The 14348-nt window shown below is 42.1% G+C and overlaps 2 protein-coding genes across 2 annotated transcripts; one reads left to right on the top strand and one right to left on the bottom strand.

The window, feature by feature from the left end:
- Positions 1 to 2565: 2565 nt before the first annotated feature.
- Positions 2566 to 6115, bottom strand: nup88 (nucleoporin 88). The gene has a single exon (XM_080459156.1). The coding sequence runs from the start codon at positions 6092 to 6094 to the stop codon at positions 3938 to 3940; it is 2157 nt and encodes a 718-aa protein (XP_080315282.1). The 5' UTR covers positions 6095 to 6115; the 3' UTR covers positions 2566 to 3937.
- A 1043-nt stretch (positions 6116 to 7158) lies between these two features.
- On the top strand, positions 7159 to 10794 carry psmd8 (proteasome 26S subunit, non-ATPase 8). Its single transcript, XM_080460409.1, has 7 exons — positions 7159 to 7308; positions 7961 to 8033; positions 8131 to 8233; positions 8323 to 8488; positions 9337 to 9437; positions 9720 to 9831; positions 10093 to 10794. Exons 1-7 carry the CDS (start codon positions 7204 to 7206, stop codon positions 10228 to 10230), a joined length of 798 nt encoding a protein of 265 aa, XP_080316535.1. The 5' UTR covers positions 7159 to 7203; the 3' UTR covers positions 10231 to 10794.
- The last annotated feature ends 3554 nt before the right edge of the window (positions 10795 to 14348 follow it).

The following is a 14348-nucleotide window of genomic DNA, read 5'->3' as shown; positions in this document are numbered from 1 at the left end:
ATAGTTTTGAAATAAAGTAGGCGTACAGATTACAATTCAATTACAATTCAAGATGAGAAACATTTCAAACATATTCAGCTATTTATGGACCTAAAAACAGTTTCATTCCTCTTTTTTTAAGCATTTTTATGACAATTTTGACATTTTAGCTTTGGAACCATTTTAGCTCTCTTTTAAGCAGATGTGCATGTTTTTCTCTAATTTTTAAGCTCTTTTTTTTTTGCATTTAGTAATTTGTGTTTGTTTTTAAAAGCGGCTTTACCATTTATTCCCTTTTATGGTTGGTTTTAACAATTTTTTCCTATTTTAGTTATTTTCATACGCCTCTTTACTTAAACGTATAGTAATTCTGTATAATAATTGTTTTTTAATCCACTTCTCCAAAATGTCTCATAATACCCTTTGTGTTGGTTTTAAGAAATTACATTTGCACAGTAGCGATAGATGGCACGGTGGTGTAGTGGCTGGCACCCTCGCCTCACAGCTACAACTCTATGGGTTTGGGTCTGGGGTGGGTTCACATGTTCTCCCTGTGCATGCTTATGTTTCCTGTCATGGTCCTGCTGCAGCCACCATAGCAGGTCTGTGTGTGCTGCGTCTGAGCGTGTGCAGACTGCCGGTTGCCCGGGTGATCCGAGTTGATGCAGAATTAAAGGCAGCTGGCCAGTGTCTTCACATCCTCCATATTGCATCCTGTCTGTCTGGCCTCCGTCTTCTCCTGCCACCACCTCGGTCGCTTGGTTACTTTATAGTTTAATTGACATTAAGCGCAGGCTTCAGTAGGAGTCTTTAGGTTTGTGCGCTATAGTTTTCCATTTGCTGCCATTTTAGTTGGCTACTAAAGTTTTCTTTGCATTTGACCCAACGTCTTGCTTCCTCTTGGTGTAAACAATGTGTGGCTGTCTGGTCTGACTGAGTTTGCTCGGTGATGAACTCGAGAAAATACATGGACTGTTTGTACAACTTGAAAGTATTACATGAAGTGCTCTGGATAAAAAAAAAACATTCAGGAGATAAGTCAGTCACCCACGTGTTATGTTTAAAAAAACCAAAAAAAAAACCTCAAAGAACTGCAAACTACCAGCTTACCTAAACTTGAATCAACTTGTTGACTTTTACACAAAGAGTAAAACACACACCAGGAAGCTTACAGTGATTATATCTAATTTGGCTCTCGTTTAATAACATTTTCTCTTCTATGAAGATCACTTGGTCTCTCAGTGACGGGCCAGATAAACAGTGAGTCACTCTCTCCCCTGCCAAGTCCCCATACCACCATTTTCCAAGGCTCTCTCCACTCTCATTCCCACAATCTGTAGCCTCCCCCTACCCCCACCCACCACACACACACACACACACACACACACACACACACACACACACACACACGCACACACGCACACACACACACACACACACACACACACACACACACACACACACACACACACACACACACACACACACACACACACACAAGCTGTCTAAATCCGCTCAACCTCAGCTCACATTCATACTGCTTGTAAATGTTTGGTTGTGGTGTAAACCTTGCAGTATGTGCACAAATATGTGTGTGTGTGTGTGTGTGTGGCTGTGGAGTGCTTTGCATAGGGCTTTCAAGGTTTCCTAAAAGAAGGGGTGGCCTCCCCGCCTCCCTTCTTCCACTCCTCCATGGAAAGAAACACAAATGAGAACCAGAGGGAACGCAGCCCTTTCGTCTCCCGGCTCGCTGGCTCACAGTGACTCACATGTGAGGAATGCGGTGGGCTGGCCCAGGAGTTATTAATATCCCCTTTTCCAGGGTCCGCTAAGTTTCCTCGGGATTCAGACACTGTACCTTTATGAAAGCAACACACCCCCTATTTGGAGTGTTTCACAGTGAAAACTCGCAGCTCACCACACCTTCTCCGGAGCATTTGGGAGTGAGCGAGGGAGGCGAGACGTGATTAAGAGTCAACTGAGGCGAAAGCAGTGAGCGATGATGTGGAAATGTAGTTCCTGAGATGCTGCCTTCTTGTATGTTTCAAAGTCACAGCTGATAACAGCAATTTAAAAACAAAAAAATTCCCCATGAGAGCTCGAACAATGCCCTCCTGTTACATAATCAGCCCACAGCTGAGTCACAAACCATCTTGGACATTTGCTAATCAAACGAAGCGCCGCCGCGGCCCCAGTCACCTCGGATGACCTCCGCCGGCATCACAGATCCCCCAATAGGGGAGCTTAGTCAACAAAACCGGGGTCTCCTTGATACGTCACCCAGTGTTTGTGCGGGGGAATTCCTCACCAGCAGACACCCAGAGGTGGAGAGAAAAGAACCCAGCAGCCCCCTGAACAGGCCTGACATCTGCTGGAAACTGGAGTCCAGAGCAATCTGAGCGGCGCTGCAGCAGATGGCAGAGTGGAGGCAATGAAGCGCCAGACACAAAACACAACCTGGAAAGAATAATCCATCTTTTTTTTTTTTTTAACCCATTAGTCAGCAGCTGCTCCTAGATTTAAGAAAAGGCATTGGAAAGCGAAAGGTAGTCATGTTCTTTAGTTAAGGTCAGATAACTTAGTGGATTTAACTTCTTTATTTGATTAAAACCCAAAATTCTTACAGGTTTTTAAATGGTATTCAAAAACAAAAGTGAAACCTGACCATCATATATCAATATCTTTAACCTTTTTCTGGTCGTGATGAGAATACTCATCAGATATTTGGGCCACATGCAGCTTCCATCCCCATTCTGTGTGGCTTCTGTTCCAATTAGGAAACTTTTAGCTTCGTGTGTCAAAGGGTATAGGAGGAGGCGGCACAGTGGTGGAGTGGTTCACACTTTCACCTCCCCCACCAGGATCAGGGTTGAGCCTTGTTACAACCAATAATGTCACAAATTTCTTTCCCCATTTCCAACGTAATAAGAGCAATAATGTAATGAAAAAGCAAAAGATTATTATTTTTCTGAACAATCCTGAGTGTTGCATTGTAACAAAGGAGTATGACGACTATTACATTGTTGACATTGTTAAAATGGGCAAAATTATTACATTACTGGAAACTATGACATTGTTCTTGACAGGGCTCTTTTTTGCAGTGTTTACATGCCATCTCACACTCGAAAACAAATTTTTTTTAAAAACTAAACATGTGTTTGAGGCCATTTGGGGACTTTAGATACGTGTGACTGTGATTCTGTCGTGTGATGGACTGACGACTTGTACAGGGGGAAACCTGCCTTGACAGTCAGTTGCAATCGGCTCCAGCAAATATTATTTGTTCCTATTAAGGGTGAAAATTTTACTAAAATCACCAACCATACCTCATATGCTCAGTCACAAATTGGCCACTGCTGGTGAGGATGAAACTCCTGCAGCTTTTACAATCAAAGTTTCTCTCTGATCTTCGATGTAAGCGTAGTTTCATTTAGAACTTCACAACAGTAACAAATTCCCAGTGTTTTTGGTTAGAAAGTCGTGGCACTGAAGTAAAGCGAAGTTTATCAGAATGCACGAAGCTTAATGTCTACAGTCACTTCTTCATAGTCGCCTGATATATGAAATCACTAATAATGGACAACATTCAGTTTATCACATTAAGTTTATTGTCCCAAAAGTGTTTAAACCATGTTGAAAATATCTCAGTAAACTTGGTTTAACTGCAATATTTTTGTTATGTATACACAGCATGTTGTGTTCTGAGTCAGCAGATTTAATGGAATGAAATATCAGAAGAGCTGAAACGAGCCCAGAAGGACAAATTCACTGTATTAGAACAAAACCATTGTGCAGGAGAAAACTATGAAGTCATACGAGAGTATAGAAAATATCTCTTGGCTTAAATGCCACATTTGCGTGGAGCTTAAGTTTTCCGCAGCTTCTTGTTTAAGGTTACAAAAGGGAAATTCAAACAGTAAATCTGAAACATTTCAGGCTGTTTGCTGAACATCGCTACTCAGAAACTGAAGTGGTTTTTGATGTCTTTGATTTGTTTCATCATGTCACCGATCTGCTGGCCCTGCTCTCGCAGGACGTCCTGCACCACCTTCTTCTGGTGGGCGTTGAGCGACACCGTCGTCCTGTCCGCCGGCGTGTCCTTGTCCACTTGTGTCTTCTGGTACTCCATCTTCATGTTCACCTGCCGGATGCAGTTGTCCAGGTACTTCAGCTGATCGCTGATGGCCTGCAGCTCCTTCTTCATGTCCTTCTCGCTGTTTGACAGCACGGGCAGCTGCCTCTGCAGGCCACACAGCACTTTTTTCACCCGGTTCATGATGGTTTCCTGGCGATACTTCGCGTCTTCGTACTTGTCGGCCAGCTTCTCGGCGGCCTCGGTCAGACTCCTCCTCTCCTCCCGGCACAGCGTCATCTCCTCCAGCTGCTTGTTCTTCTGCCCCGTCAGCAGTTTCACCCTCCTCTGCAGCTCCTCGCGGGCCATGTCCTGCTTGAGGATGTACTCCTCGCGGAAAACCTGCGTGGCTCTGCTGAGGAGCTGCAGACACTCGGGAGGCGGCGGCGCCGTGTCTTTCTCCCCGGCCTTCAGCACCAGGGGATTGGTGGAGCTCCGGGCCAGGATGTTGCGGATGTGCAGCTCAAAGGAGTCGTCGGCGAGCCCACGCAGAGGGGAGCTGCCCAGGCCCGGGCCCGGATGGGAGCAGAGCAGAGGAGGAGAAGGGGGCCGGATGGAGCTCAGCAGGGGCAACAGGATGCACTCGTATGTGCTGGTGACGCAGATCATGGTGGCGCCCAAGGAGAGGTCAGACACGATCAAGAAGCCGTGAACCGGAGCCGACTCGCTGGTGACGAGGGGTCTGGTGCACAGGATGTGCTCTACGATGCAACGCCTCTCTGCGGCCAGCTCCTGGAGACCGTCCTTATCCTCCTCGTCCGACTGGAGGAACTTCTGCAGCTTGCTGACCCAGATGAGGCCCACGCTGTGCACCCCAGCCTCGTGGGTGCAGTGGTACCTCTGCTGACACAGCGGGTCTCTGTGCAGCCTGATCGGACAGGTGAAGTCAAGCTCCTGAGGCTCCTCATCCTCTGCTGTGGCCACCTTGAGCGTGAGCTCCAGCTCCACGCATTCAAACACGTACAATGCTGGCACCGCCTCCGTGCCACGGATCCACTTCTCCACGGCCCCGGTCTCCTCCTCTTCCTCGGAATCCATCACCACGCAGTGGTACAGCGTGCCCGTCTCTGTGGCGATGACCAGGATGCTGGGAACACACGGCAGGCAAAGGATGGCACATGCATCATAGCCGTAGTTATCCTCAGCTGCAGGATACATGGGGAGGGGTCCCACAGGTTTACTCAGGCTCACGCCGTTTGCTTGGCTTGTGTAGCTCACATAGGTCTCCCCGTTCTCGTAGAGGATGTAGAGCGGGTACACGGGCTGGTCCCTGGAGCTCAGTGTTGCCAGCTTCCGAGGAGGTGACGAAATGAGCCCGAAGTCGAACGCCACGGCGATCTCCCCCAGAGAGGCTGCGTAGGATCGGACCGGACGGTGGACGCTGCTGTCGTCATCCGACTGCGACACTGGCAGCAATTTAGCCGGAGTCTGTGGCGACTTCAACCCGTAAAACCTGATGGTGTTGTCCGACGTGAGCAGCACCAGGTAGGGTTCGTCGGCCTCGCTGGGGAACCAAGACGCCTGCCGGAGACTCACCGACGGGGAGCTGGTGAAGAAGCGCTCCGCCACCGGGATGGTCTTGCAGTTGATCTTGCTCCGCCCGCCCTCGAACTCCGACCTCTTGCCCCACCGCTGCGGGAGCTCCAGCACCGACACCCCACGCTGGCCGACCAGGGCGACGTGGTGCTGCGTGGGGCTGAGCAGCACCTGGCACACCTCGAACAGCGGAGGGTTGATGCAGAGCAGCGTCTGCATCTTCCCGCCGTTTGGAGCCTCATCCGAGCTCAATTGCCGCAGGTTGGTGGTGGAAAACACGCGGTCCTCGTCGTCCCACAGGAACAAGTCCCCGCCCAGACAGAACGCCAGGTTCTTAGCGACATTTCCACTCGGGCCGGGCTGCGACTTCAACTTTTCGCGGATAGTTTTGAAGATTTCGTGGTTCGGGAGCTCGTTCAGCCACCGGTCCGTGCTGAACGCCGCCATCTTCCTTCACAGATCGCTCGCGAGAAGAGTGCTGCCTTCAAGTGTTCATCGAGAATCACGTACTTTTTCCGACTTGCTTGGAGATGAAGTTATTTGTGTACAATGTGAACTTCGGTGGTTCCTGTTCTAAATGTAACATATGACAATACGACAGTGTTTTAAAAGCAACCCCTCAGGCTTTTATTATTTACTTTAAAATAATGTAAGCCCATCTCTTACCTCACTCAACGAAAAAACGTCCAAATGGCGTCATTTTTTATACATTTTCATAAAAGAACTATATTCACCTAACAGAGTCTCAATTTCCAAATTTTTCGAGTTTCCTGTGGCCACCGAAGTGAATGGTGTTCACTTTAAAATTTAGTAATGCCTTTTCGGTTGACTTGCATCATTTTGCCCTTAAAAAAACATGTTTTATATAGTGTACATAACTGTAATTTCTGGAAATTTCTATATACACAAGAAAATTATGTTTAAACAAAACCAAACTTTCACACTTTTCCTAAGGAACTCCGTCACTATTTTTCCTCTATGAAATGTATGGAGAAGAAGAATACAGTAGTTGGCGACTTTAACCTTACAGAGAAACCAAAACCTTTTTCACACATTATCTTTCAGTCATAGATTATCTTGTATTTTGGGACACTTGTCTATTGTCTAGCAGTCACAGACAATGTAAAAAAATGTAACAATGGCATAATTATTCAATAAATTGTAATTTTGCTCATTTAAAAAATCTATGTAGCAGAAAGGGTGGAATATATATCTCAATCTTATTCCTACTCCTTTTTAGAAACTGTTCCCGTTTGTGTGCACTTGTGTTACCCTTATATTCTACATGTATCTAGGTGGGTATATATGTACGTATGTAAATGTTTTAATTTTTGTTTTCTTTTGTGAACTAAAATATAGTTTGTTAGACGTGTTCAGTATTTGTGTTTTAATAAAGTTGTAATGATTCAAAAGGGAAAAAAAGCAGCTGCGTTATTGTAATTTTTCCGGACTTTCTTTAGCTTCACGTGAACGCGCCATCTGCCGTAACGGAAGCGTTTCGCGACAGCGGCCTACCGTATTCCGTCGACCGGTGTCGTGCATTTTGCAGAATCACCATGGCGTTGAAAGAGACTGCGGGGCTGTACGAGACCCTCAAGACCGAGTGGAACAAGAAAAACCCCAACCTCAGCAAATGTGGAGAACTCCTCACTAAACTGAAGGTGAGCTCGCTCACGTCGCCATCTATGATGGATTTAATGCGCTAAACGGAGTCCGTCGCCACTTAGTGGACGGTGTCGCTGTTAGCATCGGGAGCTAGGTGTGCTAACTGACGCTAACAGGGCTAACAATGTTTACTGGTTTGTTTTCGGTTACGTTTGACTTAAAGCGTTTGTTCTATTGTTAATTTTAGGAGGATGAAATACTTTTCCAGAGGTCAAATTGTTTATTGATAAATTATGAGATTAGTCATTGTTGCCCATGTTCATATAGCTTCATTCACTTGGATGTAGTCGACAGCTGACGTCCATAAACCAACAGCTTAAATATAATGAAACTAGACATTAACCTTTACTACAAACTCTAATCGTATACAAAACTGGCCTTATCAATTGATTAAGTGTAAACTTGATTTGGTATTTAGTTTTTGTTGCGACATTAATTTGTTATGAACTTGGAGTGAACTTTCCGATCTGAAGTACTTTCTCCTTAACAATTGTCTGGATAGTAAAAGTACTAGCTTTTGGAGGTACCTTTTGTAAATTTTTCTTTTTTTCAAGTTTGTCCTGTCAGCGCAAAATAAAAAGCATTTTATATTCTAATCTGTGACATTGAAATGTTTAATTTAATGATCACAACTTTTGTCTTTTTCAGATTTCATTACTGGAGCTGAACTTTCTACCGACCAGCGGGTCTGCGCTGACCAAGCAGCAGCTCATTTTAGCTCGTGAGTACAATGAAGCTCGATAATAAACTCCAATGAATAATCTGTATGCAGTTTACTGAAATAATACTAAAAACAACCTTATACCTCTGTGTTTCAGGTGATGTCCTTGAAATCGGCGCTTTGTGGAGTATCCTGAAGAAGGACATCCCGTCCTTTGAGCGATACATGGCGCAGCTAAAGTGTTACTACTTTGACTACAAGTAATGCCGTTTTTTTGTTATGTGAGAATTTATCAGAGGCTGCACGCTAAATTCTTCTAACATGTTTCTCTTGGTTATTTGTCTTTGAGGGACGAGCTGCCTGAAGCCGCCTACATGCACCAGTTACTGGGGCTGAACCTGCTGTTCCTGCTCTCACAGAACCGTGTGTCTGAGTTCCACACAGAGCTGGAGAGGCTGAGTGCACGAGACATTCAGAGCAACGTATACATCAAACACCCAGTGTCCTTAGAGCAGGTCTGGACATTCACTGTTGGACAAAAGACAAATCGTGTGTTGTTTTTATGGGAACTTTTTCTTTTTTTTTAAAGATTTGAAAGCATATTTAGTAAATTAATCAATCAAAATTATTGCTCTTCTTAAGTTAATTTAACAAAGTAGGTTTGAAATGTATTCAAGTAGCAGCTTAGATATTACAGTATTTCATTATTGCCGCAGTAGGGATCAGGTTTGTTCTTGGAGACGGAATTCCTCAGTTGAATAAACACTTTATTTTAAATTGTGACTAATGTCAAAAGCGGAAAAAAATATTTAGCTGTGTGTGTTCCCACCAGCCATTCAGTTAACTTCCTGAAGCCTTTACCTTTACAAAATTAGCCCGTGTGTTTGGAGTAGTTCTGAAATACTGAATTTGTGACATTTAGTTTTTGCATTCAGTTTATATACATATTTGGTTCTTCCACTTTGTGATTTATTATGCATCTTAAAGTATGATTTTGTATATATGTTATACGTTACAATGTAGCTTTGAAAGTAATTTTTAGAATTGGACAAGGATATTTATGTGAATGTATTTAAACATCTCATAAAGTTATTTATTCTATTTATAGACTCAAACTTATAAACTCAACTTTTGAGTTTATAAAATATAACATTTTGTGTTTGACTTTCAGAATGGTCATCAATTCTATTATAAATTATAGAAAAATAAAAGAGGATTGAAATATTCAATTGATGTAATAATGTAAAAGTAATGGAAGTTTCACTGTTTACATATAGAAAACCTTCAATAGATGCTCGGTTTGTTCTGTTCTATGTATGTTGACTGCGATTAACACCATTTATATCCTCTCCTGCACTTTCAGTACTTGATGGAGGGAAGCTACAACAAGGTATTTCTGGCCAAAGGCAACATCCCGGCAGAGAGCTACACCTATTTTATAGACATTCTGCTTGACACAATCCGGTAAGAGCACAGCAACACCTAGACACTCATTTATTTCCTTGTTAGTTTGAGTTAGAGGCTGTTTTTTTTTCCTTTGTTGGCTGCTGTTTTATTTTTCCTGTTAGACTATGGTATTAAGTGTTGTTAATGTGATGTAATGCCTATGGAAGACATCCTGGTAAATCATTAAGAAGGTCTACCAGAAGGCATTAATTGTTAATGTTGTGACGATCAGCAGCAAGTTAACAAAGATGATGCGATGAGTTCCTCTAAATCAGTGATGTATTTCTTTTCCACTCACAGCGGTGAGATTGCCGGCTGCATAGAGAAGGCCTACGAGCAGATCCAGTTCGGCGAGGCGACCCGGGTGCTTTTCTTCAACACCCCCAAAAAGATGACAGACTACGCCAAGAAGGTTTGTATTTCTCTCAAGAATGAGGAGGGAACCAATCAGCCTGCTGCAGTGCCGGCCCGACGTGGACAATCCTCACTAGTTGTATTTGAATGTGCATGATGGGAAGGGTTGTTTTTATCTGTGGGGGAAATGGGGACTTGAATAAGGAAATCTTTCTTCATGCGTTCACGTTATGAAGAGAAGAAAATGTTTCACTCTGAGATACAACGAATGGAATCTGCAAACATGGAAATGTGACTTGTGGTTTTGGTGTGATTCCAGCGCGGGTGGAGTTTGAGCGCCGATGGTTATTACTCCTTCAGCAGTCAGCAGCAGCGGACAGAGGAGGTGAACATCCCCTCCACGGAGCTGGCACAACAGGTCATCGAATACGCACGACAGCTGGAAATGATTGTGTAATCCGCCCCCAGGAACACTCTCCACCCCGTACGGATGCACTCAGACAAACACGACTCCGGTCCCGTATACCACACACACACACACACGCGCACACACGCACACACACACACACACACACACACACACAAAGGCGTTCCAGTTTTTTTTCAGATGTGTAACATTTAAATTGTTCTGTTCATCAGCCGTTCCCCGAAGGTCACTGGAAAGCAAAAACTCTGAACTACAATGTGTAGAAACTTTGGACCTGTGTGTTGCTTTTACAACTACCAGAAAAAAAAAAAAATCTTCATAATCACCACCCTGGTTTTTTTGTTGTTTTTTTTTTTTTGCTTTCAGTGCCACACAACCTCTTTTTGTTTCTGTAGGTGAGACGAGATGTTTCCTCCTCAGTAGCGCTCAGACCAACACCCACTTTGTATCCACCACTGAGGGAATTGCCATAAGTTGTTTTCTATACAGTGTTGCCTCTTCCTCCCATAGATTAAGTTTGTAATCCAGTTAATCTTACAAAGCAAATCCTTGTCTGCAATAAATAATTCAAAAATAAACTTTATTAATATGTGGTTTTTTTTTGTTTTGTTTTTCAATCAAGTCTGTATCCACCCATCTTCATCCGAGACAGACAACATTAACACACAAGCAATTCAGCATCTGATTAACCTCACATGCATGTTTTTGGACTGTGGGAGAAAACACACAGAGTACATGCGCCACACAAGAAGTCTGGAAAACTGCTACTCAAACTGGGATTTTACTTTGTTGTGAGGCAAAAACACTACCCACTATTCTACTGTGGAGAGAGAAATACACGGAGTACACCCCAGACACTGAACTCAGAAAACTAGTGCAAGAGACGGTATGTACACTTCCCAACATAGTCCCAGTGCAACTGTCGTATCCTATAATGTGTTTATATGTTTTTGAAATTATCCAAAAAAGAAAATCGGACCAATTGTAACATCTTGACGTAAAAAAAACTACAGAAGACTTTTGCCTTGTTCTTCTTTGCTGTTCAGCCTCCTTGTGGTTTTTTTGAAATGACCACAATGTAGAGACCCACAGAGGCTCATCCATGAAGCTGAATTAAAAAAAACGACAATCATCTAAAAGTAATTAATGACAAACATGAGTATGAGCAGCACTCTTAAATTCTTTTTTTTTTTTTATTCATTCTTTCGTGATCGACAGTGAATGAAGTTGCTGTGTCATCATGACCAAGTTCTGTTTTTCACTCTTCAAACTTTAATTTTTAAAAGTCTTAATTTAGCCTCCATGTCTTGCCCCAGAGTGGGCAGCATTCATCATTGTGAGGTACACAAGAACTTCTTCGTTTCAATGAGTCCAAATCTGAGGACCTTTAGAAACAGCCTGTTTTGACATTTTAGATTACTACCTTTCTCTTCCCATAACCTGTCCAACTAATGTTTGAATTTTTGGAAATTGCCATCCACCGCCACACAGAATGGATTATTTATGTGTGGATGTGGTGGTGTAAATGTGTGTTTATATAATTGTAGTGTAAAAAGTAACTTAACATAAGTCAAAGTGTCGATCTCCTGCTGTAGGTTGCCTTTCTGCTCAGTTGTTACTGCTTTTACTGCCACCTCCTGGACAAACTAGTCATTTCCTTTCTTCGTCCTATTTTGGTGACTTTGCACAACCCTCTTGTGGTTTAATTTGAATACATCGAAATATTTGGGTTGGCGGTTTTTTAAACCTGTAAAACTGATCTTAGCTTTATGTAATTTGACCTCACATTTATGTTCCCCCACTGAGAACATGGTTCTGAAGTGTATTTGTTGAAAGGTCTAGTTTTACTACACGCCTCACAATGCATGCACCATACATGTAGAATAAGATGACTATCATTTCATATCAAAGCACAAATGGAATAATAATACATATTACCACTGCAAACACTGTTTTCTGATAATTATTTTGTAATCCTTAAAACTGCACCAGTCAGTAAATAAACACAATTTCCTGTGATGTGACATGAGATTGTAGTTTGCAGTGAACTTATAGTGGTGATAAAGTGGAGACAGAAGCATTTACAAATGTTACAGTATGTCGCTAAGGAGCAGTCCATCATTCACTTGTCTATAAATACTAAAGCTGAGAAATTCCCTCACAATGACTTAATCAGCAGGGTTTTTCTTAAGTGCATCCATGTGATTCAACTTGTTATAAAGCTTCTCTTTAAAGACATAAACCCAACCTCATAATGAAACCTATGTTAATATATTTTAGCCCCAGACACCTCAGAGACACATGTTCTGAACAAACACCCACTCTGGATGGTTCTCCTTTGACCTCCACTAACCACTGTGAGGACGTTTGGACCAGGAATTATCATTTGACTTTAACATAAAACACTTTCTTTCACCTGTAATGTATCTCAGATCAGGAACACGACTCAAAGTGAAGATGAGGAATTGATCCACACGTTTGTAACTTATTGTAACTCCCGACAATCAGGGTGTACGAATACCTACATCACTCCAATATTAGCTTCTCTTCATAGGCTTCCTGTTAAATCTCTAGAAAATAATTTAAAATATTTCTTTTAGCCCATAAAGCTATTAACAACCAGGCTCCATCATATCTTAAAGGACCGAGTCCCATCTTATCCACCAGAACACTTGGTTCTCAGAGTGCTGCCCCCTGGAGGTTCCTAGTTTTTCTAAAGTAGAATGGGAGGCGGAGCTTTCAGCTGTTAGGCTCCTCTCATGTGGAACCAGCTCCCAGTTTCAGTTAAGGAGGCTGACACAGTGTCTACTTTCAATTTTAGGCTGAATACTTTTTTTTATTTTTTTTTTTAAAGCTTGCAGGTAGGGCAGGTTCAGGCATCCCTGGGCCGTTTTCTAGTGAAGCTGCTTTAGGTTTACACCGCTGGGAGACGTTTCCTCCACTGAACTTCTCTCTCCATACAGTCACGTTGCCATTTATTTCACTTGTAAAAGCGACATCAGATGGATAATATGTTTAAATTGACATTACATTAATATAATTGTACTGGGTTGAAACTTAAAGTTGATCCAAGTTATCTTATCTTAGCATCTTAAAGTTTGTAACTAACATCAGCATCAAATGCCCACTATGGAAACATGCAAACTGATGGCTGCAGAAACTGCAGCTCTGAAAACAACGTGCCAACGTAAGCCTGCAGAGTCACTGCAGCCAAACAAATTTCACTTTGCACTTTTTTATTTTTTTTATTTCAACTGTTCCAAAGATGCATTCAATGTGAATATTTCTTTTAAATGGAGACATACTTTGTTGCACCAAAACAAAGAACAATGTTGTCGTCAGCGTTATCATTAGGTTATTTCAATTGAACTTATTGTTTTCTTCTAATCATTAAACCGAGCTGCCAAATGGGGCCGTATGTGTTCCTGAAACACTGATCTAAACTAAAAGTGTGAGGCATTTCTGTGTCCATCAGTTCACTCTCTGTTTAATTGGATCATAATACTGTGTATAATTACAACACTGATCTGCAGCCATTGTTGTTCAAGCTACTGAAAATTAGTCATTCTTTAAAATGTAATAGTTATTTTTACGAGTAACTTTAAAATAAAACAGTTACCAGATACTTGTGACAACACTTCATGTACTTAAAAGAACCTCTTAATTAGCTCTATTTTATTTCTGTGCATTTCCCTGCACTGTCCCAGTGTTGCTGTGACACATTAGCTATCTGTTTAATAGCTGATTCATCATTAAATTCAGTCGGAGTTTTCTTTCTTACCTTTTAATTATTTTTTTCCTGGAGCACTTTGAGATTGTTTAAATGTAAAGTGCATTATAAATCCAATGTATTGTTATTATTATTATTATTATTATTATTATTATTATTATTATTATTATTATTATTATTATTATTATTATTATTATTATCATTATTATTATTTATTGTTAAATGATTAATTAATGATTATTAAGTTGCATCAGGAAGAGTTTCTATCATCTGGAGGTTAGCACTTCTTGAAAGAAATGGATTCATGAACGAGAAGAAAGGGAAATAACAGCTGAGATAACTATGCAGACATCAGAAGAGGCTCTTTGAAAGGTACGTTAAGGTTTATTCTTGGATTCTAATACACCTCAGCTACTTT

This window comes from Lipophrys pholis (assembly GCF_963383615.2).
Source record: "Lipophrys pholis genome assembly, chromosome: 3".
NCBI lineage: Eukaryota > Metazoa > Chordata > Actinopteri > Blenniiformes > Blenniidae > Lipophrys > Lipophrys pholis.
Note: the sequence above shows the minus strand (reverse complement) of the source record. Positions and strands in the feature narration are given on the sequence as shown.

Bases quoted from the DNA above. Each gene is read 5' to 3' on its own strand.
- nup88 (XM_080459156.1), bottom strand. From the start codon at position 6,094: ATGGCGGCGTTCAGCACGGACCGGTGGCTGAACGAGCTCCCGAACCAC.
- psmd8 (XM_080460409.1), top strand. From the start codon at position 7,204: ATGGCGTTGAAAGAGACTGCGGGGCTGTACGAGACCCTCAAGACCGAG. The intron at 7,309-7,960 runs GTGAGCTCGCTC...TGTCTTTTTCAG, and splicing joins AACTCCTCACTAAACTGAAG to ATTTCATTACTGGAGCTGAA. The intron at 9,832-10,092 runs GTTTGTATTTCT...GTGTGATTCCAG, and splicing joins TGACAGACTACGCCAAGAAG to CGCGGGTGGAGTTTGAGCGC.